We start from the raw sequence: 19,251 nt of genomic DNA, 5'->3' as shown, positions 1-19,251 counted from the left end.
GGCTTTGACTTCTAGTACGAATGGTCGAGAGGGATCGAAGTGAAGAAGAATAGGGGCAGTGGTGATGCAATGCTTGAGATCTTCAAAAGCTTGATGAGCGGAAGGTGTCAAGTTTAGATTTTTGGCTTTACCACAGAGCAGAGAGGTGAGTGGGGCAGCTACCGAGCTGAAACCTCAGATTAAATGCCTGTAGAAGTTGGCAAAGCCAAGGAAGCGTTGTAACTCCTTAATAGACACACGTAAGGGCCACTGCTGTACAGCTTGTACTTTGGAAGCATCCATGGCAACCCCTTCAGGTGAGATGATATAGCCCAGGAACGAAATGATGGACTGGTGGAACTCACATTTCTCCATCTTGGCATAAAGCTGATGTTGAATAAGACGGTTGAGTACCACTCTGACAAGCTGATTGTGTTCATCAAGGGAAGACGAGAATATCAAGATGTCATTGATGTAAACCAGAACCCACTTGCCAATAATGTCCTGGAAAATGTCATTTACGAAGCCTTGGAAGACTGAAGGACTATTGGCAAGTTGTAGGCATTACTAAGGTCCAGCTTAATGTAGATCTTGGCATTCCTTAACAGTTCTGGTGCAGGTGGCACCAGAGGAAGGGGGTACCGATACTTGACAGTGACAGAGTTCAGGCCTCGATAGTCAGTGCATGGATGAAGACCCCTGTCCTTTTTCCCTATGAAGAAAAAGGCTGCTGAAGCTGGAGAGGTGGAGTGTCGAATGAAACCTCTTTCTAAGGATTCTTCAATGTATTCTTCCATAGCTTTAATCTCTGGTTCAGATAGGGGGTAAATTTGTCCACGTGGAGGAGAGGAGCCTGGCAAAAGGTTGATAGCACAGTCACAGAAATGGTGAGGAGGAAGTTGGGTATCTTTTGTTTTACTGGAAGCTTACCGCAGATCCGAGTAGCATTGTGGTAGGGTTGGCATTTCCTTTTCTGGGAGGATGGTTGTGGTACATACCAGGGCAGTACTGGGAAGAGAAATTGGCGGTTGGGGGTTTGCTGTCCTTTTCTGCATATAGCGGCGGCATTTTGTGGTTCGTTCTGCATAACGCGGCTGCTCTTTTTAGTTTATCGTGGCCCATTCGGCACATTGCGCGGCCGAAACTCCGGTCCACTCGGTTTTCCCGATGGCCAGTCCGCCATGATCGACCACAAAGTGTGTCGGCCCAACAGGAAAATGCCCGCTATGCCAGATTAGCAGTCCAGCAATGGTACACACCGAAAGGAAGAGAGATGGGTTCAGGGAGTTTGCGGTAGGATTGAAAACAGGAAGTACTCCAACTAGTAAGTGTCCATCTCTCCAGGAAATCTCCAGGTGAAGGCGTGCAGGGGAGATGGCAGGTGCTGAGGGAGTAACAGTTTCTTAGTTTTGTCTCTTTTTTACATACTAAAACGTTATTTTTAAAAACGTTCTCAGTTTTAAATTAGGTTTTGATTCCATTTTAATTTTTTTTATGTGGACTTTTTAACTCCACTATGTACATAGGTTGATTTTGTTTGGTAGGAATTAACAACTATAAAACATTTGATCTTGTTAAGTGTTTAATGACCTCTAACAAACTAACAAACATAAAATCAGGTTAAATGCAATTTAACAGTGTTTATTTTTGTCAGCCCTGCTTAAAAAATCACCACAAACACTTCAGTTTTTCAATTACTCAAGCAGACTAGTGGTGTTATGAGTTTCCACTGTCATTTCATAAGGAGATAAAATCTATAAAAAGGTGTGATAGCGAGTTCGTCAGTTCACTTCACTTGATACAGATTAAGAGGCGCTGTTTAAAGTGAATACTGTATTGCCAAATCACGGACCACAATGTGGTGAAACGTCATGAAAATGCATTTTCATGCATTTACATTGTGAAAGTTGTGCCACAATGTAACTAGCGGTATGCTAAGCTAATATGCTAACAGTTTAGCTAACTGGAGAAAACAACTATTTTTTTATTGTATTTCACCACTTATATCTTCGGTTTAATTATATGATATGATATGTGAATTTTGTTTCATATTTACATAGTTGAGAGTGACAACTTGAATCATACAGCGATGGCGTATGATTGTAAAAGTCTTTCAGCCAATTGAATCGCTTTGTGATCCAAGGGGGGCGTTCCTTGGAGTGGGTGTTCCCAGCTCTGGGTGTTCCTATTCGTCTTGCGAGACACACATAGATACGCTTTGTTTTTATTTGCTTACATGGATGATTGACGGCAAATGTTCACCAATAATACTCCCCAGTGCTGTCTTGAGGGCGTATCCTCGACTGCCCCATTTTCTGTAGTTTCCATCCATTTCATTTTGATTCACGACAATTGTAACGGGACAACATGGCGACGCAGACGGCCCGCTACTACAGCGAAAGCGGCAGAGCGACAAAACGCCAAAAAACCGATAGCGACGGGGGAATGGCCACCGTAAGACGAATCTTTATATCAATATTGTCAGATGTTTTACAAAAGATTTTATTTGGCACAGCTTAAGTCATCTAGCTGGCTGAAATAGCACTGGTTAGCCACCAGCTAACCAAACAATTGAGTCACAGCAAACTGAGGTCTAAACTGCTGCACAATTATTACATAAACACGCCAGCTGCTGAAATATAACAATGTGAGATGAAAATTTTGTGAATATTTTATGCATATGTGCGAAATATATTTATTTGTTACGCCACACAGATACTAACAGGCGGCTGAATGAATGGATTGCGCCGCATGTAACCTTGCTCTTTGCATACATGATTATCAACATTACATTTAATAAGTATTTACAAATGTATGTAACTCACTTGTTAACAGTGTTGGGTTTAATGCATTAAGTAATTCATTACCGTAATTAATTTTTTTCATAAAATGTCAAGGGATTACTTTTAATTTTTCAGTAATTTAAGTACACTTCTGATGTAATTGTGTTAAATACTGTATAGACTATAGAATTTTTTTTTAGAAAACAATATTGAATATAACATTAAAATATGTTTTCTAATTGAATGCTGCCCCATTAAATTCTTTGGCCAGTTTATTAATAATTTCTTAGATTTTATGATTTATTTGAAAGAATTAAAAGAATAGTTTCATGTCTATCCTTGTATTTTTCATCTGGTCGAGTTTTATAAGGTTTTTACAAAGTAATGAGTAATGCAATTTTCAGACAGAGTAATTTGTACAGTAATCTAATTACACTGTAGACGTTGTAATTAATAGTTACTAATTAATTACTTTTTAGAGTAACTTACCCAACACTTGGGAGGGAAGCGTCGTTTACCTATGTGAAATTACGCAAGTTACATTTTACGTACGTGTAATGATCCATGCTTGTTGGATGTGATTGTATATATTGCAGGAAGGATATGATGACCCTCATAAGACGCTTCCCTCCCTTGTGGTGCATGTCAGAGGATTAGTGGATGGGGTTTTGGAGGCAGACATTGTTGAAGCTCTTCAAGAGTTTGGAACCATCAGGTAACTTGCTACAACTGTTACATTTTGCTCTGCTTTTTGACCATGTATGTCGTGAGGTGCGTTGTGGATCATTCAGTCTCTCTGCAGTTATGTCGTGCTGATGCCCAAGAAACGCCAAGCCCTGGTTGAATATGAGGATATGAGTGGATCTTGCAATGCAGTTACTTATGCCAACGACAACCAGATCTACATTGCCGGACATCCTGCATTCGTAAACTACTCTACCAGTCAGAAGATTTCCAGGCCAGGTGACCCGGATGACTCCCGCAGTGTTAACAATGTTTTGCTTCTCACAATCATGAACCCCATTTATCCTATTACCACGGTAAAATACCCACACTTTGCAATCATACTTCTTGCATTCATTTCACTTTAAAGATGTTTGTGTGTTAGATGTGTAACATTTTTGTTATCATTGTACAGGATGTTCTTTATACTATTTGCAACAACTGTGGTCCTGTTCAAAGAATTGTCATCTTCAGGAAGAATGGTGTGCAGGCCATGGTGGAATATCCTTTACTGTTTCAGACTGCGGTTAGGTCACAGCTGTTGTCTTCAACTCTGTAAATTCTCTAAATTTGTGTTTGATTCTTTGTGCACCTATCAATTTAATTTGTTTACATTCGTGCTTGTGTTTTATGATGTCTGGGCTAGGCATGTTTTAAAAACATTGTTGAGAAGTTTCTTTCCAAGTTAATGAACATTTCCTTTTGTAATTGTAAAGTATGGTGCAGTCCAAGAATGCTTCAAATTACTTCATGAAAATTTCTTTAATTCCTCAAACATTTGACTCCGTTCAGAGTGCCCAAAGGGCCAAAGCTTCACTCAACGGGGCTGATATATACTCTGGCTGCTGCACTCTAAAGATAGAGTATGCTAAGGTGAGGTTCTTGAATTTCAAACTATTCAATTGAGAAATATTATTGCTTTAGAATGTGTGATAGAGTAAAATATATTTATTTTAGTGCTCTCAGTCGATTAAAATATTTAATTGCGATTAATTGCATGTTTCTTTTTATAGTTAATTGTATAGCGGCAATATACAATTTAGAAAGTTCCTAATTTTGACTAATAGTTGAAAGAAACCCAAACAATATGTAACTTTGTTTTTTTTTACCATTTTCCAAATAAAGCCTTCCACAGTATAAAGATGGAAATGCACTGAAATGGATCCAATTCAAGAAACATTTAACTTTCGCTAAGGCCACATCCACACTAATAAGTTTGATTGAAAACACATCTTTGGCCTTCTGGCCATACTGATATGGCATTTTGTCCAAAAAGTCTCTCACAAGTGGATAAATAAATGTAAAAATACGCAGTCTTCACACTCTAGTGTGGACAGGGAAACCTAAGATATTCGTGAACGATGGCATATTTGTTGTCATGTGACATTTATGTGATCCATTCAACCCAAAAAAAAATCAAGATGGTGTCCCACGTTTTAGTGGCGTTATTATGCCTTCTATCCGCTTTGATAGTGTTGCTTAAGATAAATGTTACTTTGCCATTGTAGGAATGCAATGTGAAGGTTGTACAAAGTTTACTATGAATTGCTGTCTGGTGACAACACGAGGACAATTGTGTTTCAGACTGTACATGGAAATGACAACGGGCCACACTTCCATTGACGAGTAACTTTTGGGAAACGTTTTCAAATGTATCCAGATTAATGTGTATGCAGCCTAATTTGGAGGTTTACTAATTGAAAGTACTAGTTCCTGTAGGATGGATATTAGTTGCAGGGCATATTAAATCTCTTAAACCCTCAAACATTATCAGCCAGCAGGCTTTATCATCCCCTTCAGTACAGCAATCGTGAAGCCGCTTTCTCAAAATTCGCTTGACTGTTTGCCAGCATTAAACACCGCTTTAAAGTTTGTTCTCCACATTAAAAGCGCTGCGTCGAACGGGCAAAATCGTAATGGCTTACTACCCATAGTGCTTTTGCTGCTTCTGCCATATGTAATATGCCGTTGCGAACACGGCCAACGTTTTGCGCTGCTTTAGCGCTGGCACTACCCATGTAATGATACTACAGCTAAATTGTCCAATAATCATTAGCTTATGCTCTAAAAGATCAGCAGCAACTGGGTCAAATTTGAAATTGTTTGGACTTTGAGTGGCTTGTCGGCAGAACTCCAAGCTAGCCTATCACAGCCGGCCCCTCGTCAGTGCCATGTAGCGTGTAGTTGGCTTTTAGGTAGCAGTTAAGACGACGTGCTGCTGTGGTAATTAAATTTCACTTTACAAAGGGTCCAAATTACTTTATATTTTTTCCATCTGGGTTTGTTTTGTGATGTCTTTTCTCCATCACTTGATAATTGTTGACAAACATGCACAGAATCGCTGTTATGTGTGTGTTTGTTGTTTATACGTCAGAGTAATGTCCACGGACACATCGCAAAGGTTCCGCACTGTTCCAACCAGTGTTTAGATATCACACGGAGCTACATAAAATGTCAATCTAATTTCATGTTGGTAAATGTATTATTTGCGTTTAAAAACATTAACGCGTTAAACATTTTAAATTAAGCGCATTTGTTAATATGTTAATTTAGACAGTTCTAATTTATTTGTTTTTTTCCTTCCAGCCAACACGCCTCAATGTGTTCAAGAATGACCAGGACACGTTTGACTATACCAATCCGAACCTGGGCAGCCAAGGTAACGTTAACCCTATGTATGCTCTGACATTGCTCAGCGCCTTTTCTGCCACTGTGGGGAAATATAAGGGTGGGACTGGGGCATCTTAGTGGTGGATCCACTTTTTCACCTCCCCTGCGCTGAGTGTTAAGCTTACCAGTGTCCACACTGTATGTTTTCATGGCTCTGAAGGGGAGATAATTCCATATCCCTTATCGCTAAAGCATCCTTCGATCACGATTCTCTTAATATCGCCTAAGCTTCCTTTTCCAGCAAAGCCCATCACATGTCCATGGTGTGAGGGGTAAGTGGCTAACTGGGTAAGCACCACAGAGGCCTACAATCAGTACATGGTTCATTCTGACAGCTTCTATAGCTCTTAAGTTCAAGCTCAAGTAAACATGATATAATGTTCACAACCAGTTTTACTTTTATAATATGATGTATATTTGACTGAAACAAGAAACTTAACCTGGGACTAGATTCTGTCCATGGCTCTTTTCTTCATATGTTGAATACTGAGATATCTGGATTGAGTTGTTGGCACTTTTTTTTTTTTTCATTATTATTTTTGTTGAATTTTAACATCATATGTACATTTAAACCAAATAGACAGAAAAAAAACTACCAATAATTCTTGGTGTTGACAATCCTCGATTACTCTATTTAAAAATCATCTCCGAGTTGCTGTCATTCATGGGACAGAATCTGCGTGGACTGAACACTGCCGAAAACTCAGCTGATTTCTGCAGAATTGTGACATCTGACAACTTTCAACACATTCCCCATCCCTTGCAATTTTATGAAATTTCATAATGCTTTTAGCAACCAATTTAGCAAAGACTGTGGTGCTCTGGTTCATTTAATATATTTTGCTATGTTTAAATCCCTTACACAGATTTTCCTGAAAAAAGTCACCGGATTCTGTCTGGACCTCATGAGGGAATAATTTACCTCAATTTTTATTGTAGCCTTGCATTATGTGCAATTTTGAAAGACTTTTAAAAGTAATCTTATATTTCATCTTGTTACCTGCACCATGGTAGAATTGAATTATTTGTGAAGTTCATGTGAGTACATTAACATCTGACTAAGAGACTTCACAATAAGACAATGTAAGTCAAAATAACATAAAGCTCAAAGTATACTTCGGTAAGACAGGATGCTAGGTGTCTGTGTACAGATCAACAGAGTGCTCGAGCACTGAATTGAAGTGCGACCCAATTTTTCTAAACACGCATGGATCTGGAGTTATTTGCACTTATTTGTGGGTACACAAGGTGGCAACACTCACAGTTATGTATCCAGATGTAATCACCGCTTGACAAGAGTAGACAAATGTAGAAATAACAGTGGATGTGCACATCAAGAGTGCCGATAGCTCCAAAAAGTAACTATTGCCACAATTAATCTGTAAAACCGATATATTTTTCTACCTCTTGTCAGTAATTGTTTGAAATGAAGAAAGTGCTCTTTGTATGACAGGTAGAGGGAGGGGAGAGGTTGAAAAGTATAAGGCCTTGGTGGCATCAGCCGAAAAGTCAAAGTTATTACATTTAGATGTATGATAAAAATAGTTTTTTAGAATAACGTGCAATTATTTTTCACAATATGACCAGGAATGTGCATTTATAAAGTAAATGGGGTCAGTTTTTATTTTGGATTTTAAGACCTCTCGCATGATTTTAGCTCATGGTATTTGTTTATTTTTCATGTAGATATTTGTTTGGTCATCAAAGATGTTCCCAGAGAAGTTCAGATCAAAAACAAATTACAGTTTAACGAACCTTTTGAAGACTTTTGAATGAAATGTTCTTTGGTGCTTGCTCATGTCCATTTGCACCTCACATTCATGTTGTACATTTAGGGTGCTTTCACACTAGCTCTTTTGGTGCCCACCAGGGTTCTTTTAAAATTCGATTTGCATGGTTGATGTGAATTCTCGCAAACTGCACCTGGGTTAGTTTGAAATTGTGTTTTTTTTTTTTTTTTTATCGTGGTTCACTTCTGCAATTTACGACGATTACGTTCACATATATATATATATATATATATATATGAACGCAATCGTCGTAAATTGCAGAAGTGAACCACGATTGGCGGAATTCGCAATTATTGTGGTATAATGTATTTCTAATACCTGCTTGTCTCCAAAAGAATCGCCTTTAAAGAGTGGCTCACATATTTCACATCAGTTGTGAAGCTGATTTGGTGGTTGTCTTCTCCTGAGTCGTTATCTAGTTAGTGTTCATACTCGTGGCGCTCGCATTGATGACAATCGCACCACATTTCAGGCCCAAATATGATGTGAACAGAAACCAGCAGGGTTTGGGGGTGTAATCGAACTCTGGTTCAGACCAAGCAATCGAACCAAGTGTGAAAGCACCATTTGAAACCAATATTAAAGCACACAAACTTCCAGAATTTCAAGTACAAATTCAACACTCAGTACATCTGGACACTGGGGACATTTCCTTTATTTCATTGAAGACACAAGTTCCTCAGACTTCTATACTACCAGTCAACAAAACAACTGCTTCCTATACCAGCATCAACATGTCTCCAGGACAAACACTCATTTTACTCCCGTGAAACTGCAGGACATCCTGACAAACACGTGATCACTCAACATTTAGCACTCACCACCCTCCTACAGAATCAACACTTTTCAAAAACCAACGAAGACATGCCACCCGTTTTACCTCACAACACATTGAAGGATTTGGGGTTGCAATAATTATGGCTCCTACACCCTTTCAACTTTCTCCCGTGTTTTTTTACGGGTCAAGAACAAGACACACTGCACCGTGACACACCATCTTAACCGCACTGCGAACAAGGGATCTCTTTGACACTTGTCCTCAAGTGACATCACAACACAATGCTTCATTCATGCCAAACTGCTGACATCCACAGACAAACAGCCTTCTCTGAACCTGTCTGTCTTTCTCTGGGCTACGTCTTCTCTCGCCTCGCTGATCGTCACAACACAAATACCCACACACCACCTACAAATCAACACGCCTGACAGCTGATGACACTAAAACCACTCGAGACACAGAAGACACTGCAGACAACGCACTGACATGCAGACAGGCAACATGCCAACTTTTTACCTGAAATTCTGCCTTGGAGGCTTGTTTCAGATATGCTGTCTTCCCCAAACATGTCATCCTCTAGACAGTTCCTTTCTCAGTCTCCTAAACGATTCCTCCTTTCTCTCTCTTTCTCTCACTCTCTCTCTCAATATGTGACGTTTTCCCTTTTTTTTCAGTCATATGACTACTGTGTAACACCTTCCGTATGATGCAGGTTGGCTTTGTGTCCCTAGTGGAAATGCCAGTCAATCTGAACTGGGCAAAAATTGCTCCCAGCTTTTCAACATCCATGGGAAGAAAGGCTTTGAATTGAGAATATGGATTATACGCCAGCCTCAGTGGAGCTTTGAAAGTGATCTGAAACAAAGACTGCTTTGGAAGTGGAATGGACTGGTGGGTGGAAGAAATGGAAAGTTTTTGAATGTGATGTGGAGGAGAACGCTGTGAAGTCTATTACGGCATGTTCTACCTGCCTCAACCTTGGAACCCCAACCCTTGAGTTTGTGCTGTAAGTAACCCCAAGCTTCTGTTGTCTTGGAGTGATGCGCTCATAGTCTAATATTACATGGGGGTGTGTGACCAAATGTTTGACTAACTTGCATTTTTCTCCCTGTTGTTGTTTTTTTTTCTTCTCTTTCTCTGTTGAGTTAAAACTTCATGCAATTCAGCAAGGCACATTAAAATGCATTGCTGCGTTGGGTTGTGTAATGTGGTTGTTCTTAGTAGAGATGTTTTGAAGATCAGATGCTTATAGGAATAGGCTATATTCTCTTGCTTGTCTTTTTGTAAAAATAAAATAATTAAAAATAAAGGCACGGTGCCCTACATTTTAACTTCCTACATAGAATATCAAACTTGTGTTATGTGAATGTTCAGAAATGTCTGTGAGATTTATGTTTGCACTGTGTGTACCTGAACAGGTGCAGATGCTGATGGCAATGGGGGCAATCAAGGTGTGTGTCTGCAGTAGACATTCTGTCCTCTCCCACTCACTCTCTACAATTAAAGGAGCGTTCCAAGTTCAATAGAAGTGAACATCTATATGCAGCTAACCACAGAAAATTGTTTCTGCATTTTCCTCAGTTTTTAAAAAGCAAAAATTGCATGTACAGGAATGAACTTAAAATGGAAGTAATAGGAAATGCGGCAATATACTTATAGCAAAATCGATTAATGAACGGGTGTGATGCCAATTTGAACAAAATTAAGCTGTTTTAGTGTTTGAACTCACAGTTCAACTTTACCGGCTGCTAAACACCTTGTTACTGCACTTGGTCCATGTGATCAGTGGGTGTGACACGGGGCTCTACCTATTTTGATGTTGACATTTTGTCTAAGTTAATTTCCCCAGTCATTCAAGATCAGTCAACATGAACACTGGTGTGAGTGTTACAGAGCTGGTGTAAACTGATCTACATAGATGTGAACATATGTTAACGTAGAGACATTTACCAAGAACAATGGAAACTTGAATGATATGTGCAGTGATACCAAAAAGGGAATAATAATAGAGAAAAATCTACACTCAGAAATACATCAGTAATGCATAACCAGATACCATCCACTTAGAAATTGGTCCCACTACTAAAACGATTAAGACAATTTCATAATGTACAGACCACATAAAAAAAGAATTACTGAAAAAAGTGCATTAGCAAAAATAAGAGCTGCTTATCTGCTTTTAAACCCTCTAGAATGCTGGCCTCATTGACGTCCATTGTAACTGCATTACAGTATGTACCTTTTCTTTAAGCAATGAGTTAAAATTATGATGCTGTCCACAAAGGTTAATTTGTATTGAACCTGCAACATTCCTTTATATGACATGCATACCTTGTCACAATGAGCTTTTTGTTTTGCCATTTTGTGAAGATGTATTGTTAGATCTCTTATAGAACTTAGATTGGAGCTGGTACTCTCCATAAGAAAGCCCTTATGTGAGTGTGATAGACAGGCATTTAAGTAGTGAATAGGGCACATGTAACAGTATCGCCCCTTATTTGACCCTCTTTCTGCTCATCTTAAAGGTCAAGTCCGTATTCACAAAGTCGGTGTCCTGTCGGCACTCAGCAAATTCATCTTTGACTCTCTCGCCTTGTTTATTTGCCCCTTTCCTTTCTTGGCCTTCTTTCCTCTCTTCCCTCTCAGATATGAATGCCAACCCCAACAAGCGCCAGAGGCAGCCGGCTCTGCTGGGAGACCACCCTCCAGAGTATGGTAAGGCTCGCCACGGCACACGAGTATAAACACATTTGGCCTATTTGCTCGCAAACGGGAGTGAATGTTAAAAGGACAAAAAAAGTGGGGTACAGTTATCACAGTGGCAGCTAGATGGTGCTGTGTTGACGTTAAACTAGTGCTGGTTGTGTCAAATATTTATTTCTTTACCTGTCCACAACCCGGATCCACATGGTCTGTTTGTCATTTGCGAATTCTTAGGTGGTTATCAGGGATATCAAGATGAGAGCTATGGTGGACCCTATGAAGGGCGACGAATGGGGCCACCCATGGGTGCTCCAAGGCGTGGTGGTACCAGTCAGCGGTATGGGGCACAGTACGGCCCCCCTCCTCCACCCCCAGGAGAATACGGCGCACATGCGGACTCGCCGGTGGTCATGGTCTACGGCCTGGATCCCGTGAAAATAAATGCAGACCGGGTCTTCAACATTTTCTGCCTGTATGGAAATGTGGAGCGGGTGCGTAAATGGTCAAAATATGAGTCTGATGTCAAAATGCTCGGACAGGTTCATTTGAAAGACCCTTTTCCATCCACATATAGGTGAAATTCATGAAGAGCAAACCTGGAGCTGCCATGGTGGAGATGGGAGACTGCTATGCTGTCGATAGGGCCATCTCGCATCTCAACAATAACTTCCTGTTCAATCAGAAGCTTAACGTATGGTATGTTCTGACTGCAGATCTGACTCGTAGGGTGAATCTCACTAAAATATTTCAGGGTCACGTTTTACCCTAAAATCAAATGAAAGATTATGCTTGAATAAAAATAACCCTATTTTTTTTTTGTGATTCGGTGTTGGCCTCAGTCATCAAACACGAGAATTAGTGAAAAAAAATTAGCTAAAAATTCAATGAGTGAAATTAATCTTAACAGATTAGTAAAAAAAAAAAAAAAGCGGGTGGGCCTTGTTTTCTGCTTTGTTTTATTTTTCAAAAAGTGCTTGACATATGGCAAAGTTAATGGAAAGGCTCAGTTTGAATTTATATTTATGCATTTAGCAGATGCTCTTATCCAAAGTGATGGATAAAGTGCATTTATTACAGGGACAATCCCCCTGGAGTTAAGTGCCTTGCTCAAGAACACAATGGTGGTGGCTGTGGGAGTCGAACCGGCATCCTTCTGGTTACCAGTTTTGTGATTTAGCCCACTACGCTGCCATATTGGCTGTAAAATTTTGAATTAATAATTTGAGAATAGGCATCGCTAAATTGTGTTCATTTGATGAAGTATGGTCAATGCTAATGCTGTTAAACTAATAAATCAACACGTAGCGGCAGGTGCTTGCACAATACAATGGGAAAACATAGAAAAGTCCATACATTGTCATATGTTGATTTGCTAATCTGTAATATCCTACCACTATTTGATTTTCTATAATTTCTATTAAGATACTTCGTTGCAAGTATACCAACATTACCATCATGATTTTCCTGAGAAATTTCACAAATGGCGCTGACTATGTGCTAAACTGAACCTAGAGAAGGTAAATGGTTGTGGACATCCTTCTGCCGGAGTGAACTGAATTTGTTTTACACGTCATATGCTATTGTGATTGCTAAATAAATATGTTATGGTGTGAATGCACTATATTCCGAAAAAATATTTCATTACTGTTCTGCATAGATGTCAACATTATCTAGCGAGTCTGGTGCCCTTTATATAGCATTTTCATGTGTGGGGATTGTGAATGAACGTGTACACTCCTCCTATTTGCGAATTTTTTGAAATTCACTAACATACTCATGCTTTATTACTTATACAAATCTTGGGAGTGTGAAGCGTTTGTGAATCCGGCAGAAAGTTTAACTAAATTAAAAATTAAAACTGACAAGATTGTAATAAACTGGTACTACACTAAAATACTTTTTCTTAACTCTAGCTAAAATAAACATTGACCTTGAATTAATTTTAGTTTTTGATGCACAATATTATAACATTTTAAACATTTACAGTCCACTTTATTTGCACATGAACATGCCAATAGAGGTAGCACAAGACTGCCCTGAGAAGTTTAATAATGTTACACATTTAAATGATACAAGTAAAGGCTTTAGCAGCCATAAAGTACTTGGGGCTTCAACTAACGAATGTTTTGATAATAGATTAATGTTCAATTAATTTTTTGATTTAATTATATCTTTAAATTATAAAGAATATTAGGTTCGATTTACGGTACTGAATTCTACACGATTCTACACACACACAAAACTTTGAACAAAGCCTGAATCATAAGTTAAATTTCAATTTATTACTATTATTTTCAGGACATGCAAAAAAGTTCCTTGTAAATCTTAACAAATGATCCATCAGCAGGGTTGGGAGGGTTACTTTAGAAATGTATTCCACTACAGATTACAGAATACATGCTATAAAATGTAATTTTTAACGTATTCCTTTATATTACTCAAGGTCAGTTATGTAATCTTAATACTTTGGATACTTCAGCACTGGTAGATTTTTTTTTTTTCACTTGTTTTGACTGTAAAAACTCTGCCAGTACAGTAAGACAAAATACACATGTTTTAAATACATTCTCTGAAGAAGCTAAATATCTCAATATAATGTTGTCAAATGTTTATCTATGTTTAGAGAACACTGAGAAAACTAAACTGGAATGACAAGTTAAATTTAAAATAGAAATAAAAATTAATTAAAAATATCTTCATTAGAAGAACATTACTGAATGGTTGCTAGATGGTTTCTGGTCTAAGTCAAAAGAGGTCATCCACAAATCTTACATTCGGATCTCTTTATATGCATGGGGACTTTTTCAATGAAAGTCTATGGGATATTTAGCTCACATTTTCATCTGCCAGGCAGACATTAATATTCAGAAATACAAATCTATTAGAGTATAATTCATGTTTTTGTATTCGTTTAAAACATATACAATGTGTAAGTATTCCAATCATCATGAAATGCTACTTTAAAACTGTGAGATCGGTGTGAAAACCAAGCCTATGTTAACCGTTCAAGTTTATAATCAAAAAGGAGGTGTACTATGTATCAACTGTACATACCAACTGATATTTGGCACTACAACAGGACTGGGATATTTCGTCAAACATACATTTTAGTCCCTGCTCATGCCATTTAGCTGTTCACATCAAATAGCTTTGGATGGCAAAATTCAATCCAGTTTTATTACCGTTTGTATTTACCACTGTTGACAGCCTCTGTTGAAAAGTAGCAAATATATAATCGTTTCATCACTGAAAAGGTTTTCTTGTGTTTTAGTGTGTCTAAGCAGCAGGCAATCATGCCTGGCCAGTCCTATGAGCTTGACGATGGGACGAGCAGCTTCAAAGACTTCCACGGCAGCAGGAATAACCGCTTCACTTCTCCAGAGCAGGCAGCAAAGAACCGCATTCAGCACCCAAGCAACGTCCTTCACTTTTTCAATGCGGCACCTGAAGCTTCACCAGACGTCTTCACCAGGGTCAGTTTACATCAAAGTTTTTTTATACTTTGTGTGTGTATGTATGTGTATATATATATATATATATATATATATATATATATATATATATATATATATATATATATACATACATACATACACACACACACACAGAGGACTGTGCAAAAGTTTTAGGCACTTGTGAAAAATGTTGCATAGTGAGTATGTCTTCAGAAATAATGACCTAGTTTTCATCTATCACTTAATGTCATACAAAGTCCAGTAACATAAAGCTAAATCAATATTCGGTATGACTACCTTTGCTTTTAAAGCAGTACCAATTCTCCTAGGGACACCTGGACATAATTTTTCTTGATTGTTGGCAGATAGGATTTTCCAAGCTTCTTCGAGAATTTGCCACAGTTTTTCTATCTATTTAGGCTGTTTCAATTGCTTCTGTCTCTTTATGTAATCTCAGACTGACACGATGGTCAGTGGGGGGCTTTTTGGGGCAATGACATCTGTTGCAGGGCTCCCTGTTCTTCTATTCTAATCTTTTCTATTTGCAAAAGTAATGTTTTGGAGTCTAACATTTATATTTCCTATTGACTCACTAAAGCTGAAGATATAAATAACCATCATCTTTTGTGAAACATCTTATGTGCCTAAGACTTTTGCACAGTACTGTATAAGCAAAACATGATTTGATGGTAATTTAGCTTTTTCATCTCCTTTTCAGATGTGTGAAGAGCTTGGAGTGAAGAGCCCATCCAATGTCAAACTTTTTGCAGCAAAAGGTATGTGATGTAAGAAATGTGAAAAATGCTTATTTTTGCCCATAACTTTTGAACCGTATGTCCTAAAATCATGAAGTTGATGTCTTTGGATTCTTTGGTAATGCAAATCTCAACTATACCAATTTTTCTTATATCGGCCATACTGACTCTCTGCCATATTGAATTTTATTATTATTGAAGACTTGTCCTGAAGATAACTGAGCAGTTTGGAGACAGCGCCACCTGTAGTTAAAGAATCTACATTTTGTGCTGACACAAATACTTTGTGTGTTCAGAGTGTGTGTGACTCTGAACTCAGCTGAACAATATTTTATAATATTTAGGAAAGAAAATAACAATGAAATAACTTTGCTCAAATGGGCACATGAATATGAAAAACATTGCAGAAATTCAAACTCTGCATTGGTAACCTTATTCATTTAAATCATCTCCTTTTTTCCTCTTGCATGCTCTTTATGGTATGACCGTTGGCATGTATTCTGAGACTGCCTGTACCACATTGGGTGTTACGATTACAAGCAAATATTGATTATTAAATTCTGTAATGCATTCAATTTTAATCTCAAATTGAATTATTATACCCCTAAACATCATCTTTGCTTTCATGCTTCATTGCACACTTACCCTGTTTATAGTACATGCACTTAAGAAAACGGCTTATTCCTGTGGAAATCATGTGAAAAAGAATGCTGTTTTGCTTTCCTGTTGTAACCAGCAACCAAAGTTGGGTTGTTTGTAATGTTTTATATGCCTCTCCATTTTTGTAATGTCACCTATATCCTTTTAAATATTAGGTTCCTTATCAGAGAGGAGTTCAACAGGACTTCTTGAATGGGAGTCTGTTAATGATGCAATGGAAGCCCTTGCCATGATGAACCATTACCAGATGAAGAACCCCAGTAAGTGACCTCATCCCCTTCATTTAACTTTTAGAAGGCAGGTCAATGATGTGATGCAAATTTTTTGGTCAATCTAATAAATTATTCAAAAATGCATAAATTCATTTCACACGAAGCAATTACTTGAATACACCTCTATGGTGCATTTTATTCAGGTCACACACTTAACATAAGGTGTGTACATTCATATATTCAAGGTGCGAGGAAAGTATATTTCTACCTTTTTACTTGGATGTTTTTTTTTTTTTTACACAACATGAACATTATTTAAATCGAGTCAGTTTGTTTTTTTTAATTGAATTTTTTTTATTTTTTTTTATTTTTTTTATATGGATCCAAAGATTACATTTCTGCGAACTTGACACGTGTTTTAAACTATATATATATATATTTTTTATTATTATTTTATTTTCACCTCTTACCACCCTATTTGTTAATGACCCCTAGCCTCAGTTTTAGATGTTTAAAACAGAAATGGGTTGTTTTATATGCATGGTTGTTGACTGCCATCAGTAGACAATAACCATTAATCATAGGACCAAGATTTAAGGTTATTTTATTAATGTGTAATACTTAAGTTCCACTTGACCTGATTCAATAACTGTGCCAACCAAAGGCCTTGAGTATTACAGAGACAAAGAAATGTTCACACCTTGGTGTTACCGCACCAATGCAGGTCACATCCTGAGCAAAAGTCTCAAAGGGCCACGGAGAACTATTTCACACAAAAAGGACCTTCATTACTATAGCGTGAACTTTTTTTTTAATTACACCAGGAGCAACTTCAGTTACATTGTGGGAGGCAATTTCACAAACAGTCTAATAGTTTTGAGTTTTGAATCGTCAGTCTGACTGTATTGTCACGTAGGGCTTCAAGATTTACAAATCATATTGTTGATGATTTCCCTTTATTGTGATCATGATTATTCATTAAGAATAAAGGGACAGTTCACCGAAAAATGAAAATTCTCTCATTTACTCACCATCATGCCATCCCAGATGTGTATGATTTTTAGAAGAATATTTCAGCTCTGTTGGACCAAAACCTTGAAGCTCCAAGGCTGGCAGCATAAAATGAATCCATTAGACTCAACAGACCAAAATATAACCCAATTTTTTGAGGTCTCTAGGCTTGATCATCATTTCAAGCTTGATTACACTTCCTAGTGCGTGATGCATGCGCAGAGTGCTAGGAAATGTAATCTATCTTGAAATGATGATCACCAGCACTACCGCAGATGTCAAGATTTATTGTGAAAAAGTTACATTTTGGTCTGTTCTCACCTAAAACAGATTGGATCACTTCAGAATTCATGGATTAAACCACTGGAGTTTGATGGATTAATTTTATGCTGCTTTTGATTTTGGTTATCATTCACTTAAATTCACTAGTATGAAACTACAGAGCTGGTATATTTAAAAAAAAATCTTTGTTTTTGTTCAGCAGAAGTAAGTCAGTCAAGCACATCTGAGATGGCATGAGGGTGAGTAAATGATGAGAGAATTTTCGTTTTTGGGTGAAATATTCCTAAAACAGTGTTACTTTGTTTAAATAAAATGCAGTAAGTTGTGATGTTACTTTGCAACCATAAAAATTAATCAGTCATCTCTGCTTCGTGTTGTGCCAAATGACACCCTTGCCAGTTCTTCCTCATCTTGACTTATTCGGAACACATCCTGCTCTGTATTTTCACATTACTCCATGTTATGTCTTTCATGTGCTCTGATGTGTAAATAAGTACAGCTCAAATATATACCATGGTGTAGCAAAGTCTTTTCTGTCACTCAGCCCTGATGCCATGCTTACTTATCCTGTGTTTCTCTGTGCCTCTCTTTCTGCAGATGGCCCATACCCATATACACTTAAGCTGTGCTTCTCTACTGCACAGCATGCAAACTGAGCAGAATCTTTCATCATGTCCCAGTATCTTCGCTCACCTCATCACTTTCCTGCTACATTTATTGTCTGTCATTTGTGCAAGTGTAAGTGCAGACGTGTTGAGTCTTTATATTGATTGAGCCACATGCTGAGAGTGAAACTGACTGAACTGTCACCATATTGTTTTTAATGGACAAGGAGAGTTGAAATGCTTTTGTACCAGTATTTTTTGTTACAATTTTCTTTTCTTTTTTTTTTCTTTTGTTTCCCATTTTTGGCTGTTAAGTCTGTGCTTAGCACCTCACTTTTAGAAAAGTTAACCAGTAAAGAAGAGACTGCAATTTTATTTTATTATTTTATTTTATTTTTTGGATTGTAAAATAAAATGAGTGATGATGGGTCTTTGTTGTGATTGCTTGTGTGAGGGAACAGTTGTGACTCATGTTTTAAAATGCTTGAGTTTTTTTTTTTTTTTTTCTTCAATAGCTGCCTAAGATGTTAGTGCTCAGCATATATTTGCAATCTGGAAAATAAAATGTAATCAATTTAATAAAGAAATAATGTGCTTATTCAAAAAAATGGCTCCCTGCCACTTGCTGCTAATTGCAGAGCAATTTTGCACTAGAATATGATGTGACTAATAGATCATAGACTATATCCAGACTATAATATTTCCTTTGCAAAAGATAACTCAATTCAATGATATGTTGGTACAACATTGATTTAGCCATTTAAAGGGGGTTTATAATTTAAAACCAGTTGTTGCCAAAAATATTGGCACCCTTGGTAAATAGGAGCAAAGACGTCTATGAAAAA

General features: G+C 37.7%; 1 protein-coding gene across 2 annotated transcripts; it reads left to right on the top strand.

Moving 5' to 3' along the window:
• Window positions 1-2,305: 2,305 nt before the first annotated feature.
• On the top strand, window positions 2,306-18,995 carry hnrnpl2 (heterogeneous nuclear ribonucleoprotein L2). Of its 2 annotated transcripts, XM_052107575.1 has the most exons (14): window positions 2,306-2,433; window positions 3,359-3,477; window positions 3,565-3,802; window positions 3,901-3,988; window positions 4,264-4,358; window positions 6,072-6,144; window positions 10,142-10,174; window positions 11,370-11,438; window positions 11,661-11,917; window positions 12,001-12,122; window positions 14,698-14,899; window positions 15,600-15,657; window positions 16,452-16,556; window positions 18,399-18,995. In XM_052107575.1, the coding sequence occupies exons 1-14, from the start codon at window positions 2,347-2,349 to the stop codon at window positions 18,455-18,457; spliced, it is 1,605 nt and encodes a 534-aa protein (XP_051963535.1). In that variant the 5' UTR covers window positions 2,306-2,346; the 3' UTR covers window positions 18,458-18,995. The 2 variants fall into 2 exon arrangements, with proteins under 2 accessions (XP_051963535.1, XP_051963537.1); XM_052107577.1 differs by lacking the exons at window positions 10,142-10,174; window positions 11,370-11,438.
• The last annotated feature ends 256 nt before the right edge of the window (window positions 18,996-19,251 follow it).

The sequence above is a fragment of the Xyrauchen texanus genome, chromosome 36 (assembly GCF_025860055.1).
Source record: "Xyrauchen texanus isolate HMW12.3.18 chromosome 36, RBS_HiC_50CHRs, whole genome shotgun sequence".
NCBI lineage: Eukaryota > Metazoa > Chordata > Actinopteri > Cypriniformes > Catostomidae > Xyrauchen > Xyrauchen texanus.
The sequence above is the reverse complement of the archived record's forward strand: the minus strand, read 5'-3'. Positions and strand labels throughout refer to the sequence as shown.

Bases quoted from the DNA above. Each gene is read 5' to 3' on its own strand.
- hnrnpl2 (XM_052107575.1), top strand. From the start codon at position 2,347: ATGGCGACGCAGACGGCCCGCTACTACAGCGAAAGCGGCAGAGCGACA. The intron at 12,123-14,697 runs GTATGTTCTGAC...CTTGTGTTTTAG, and splicing joins AATCAGAAGCTTAACGTATG to TGTGTCTAAGCAGCAGGCAA. The intron at 14,900-15,599 runs GTCAGTTTACAT...TCTCCTTTTCAG, and splicing joins CACCAGACGTCTTCACCAGG to ATGTGTGAAGAGCTTGGAGT.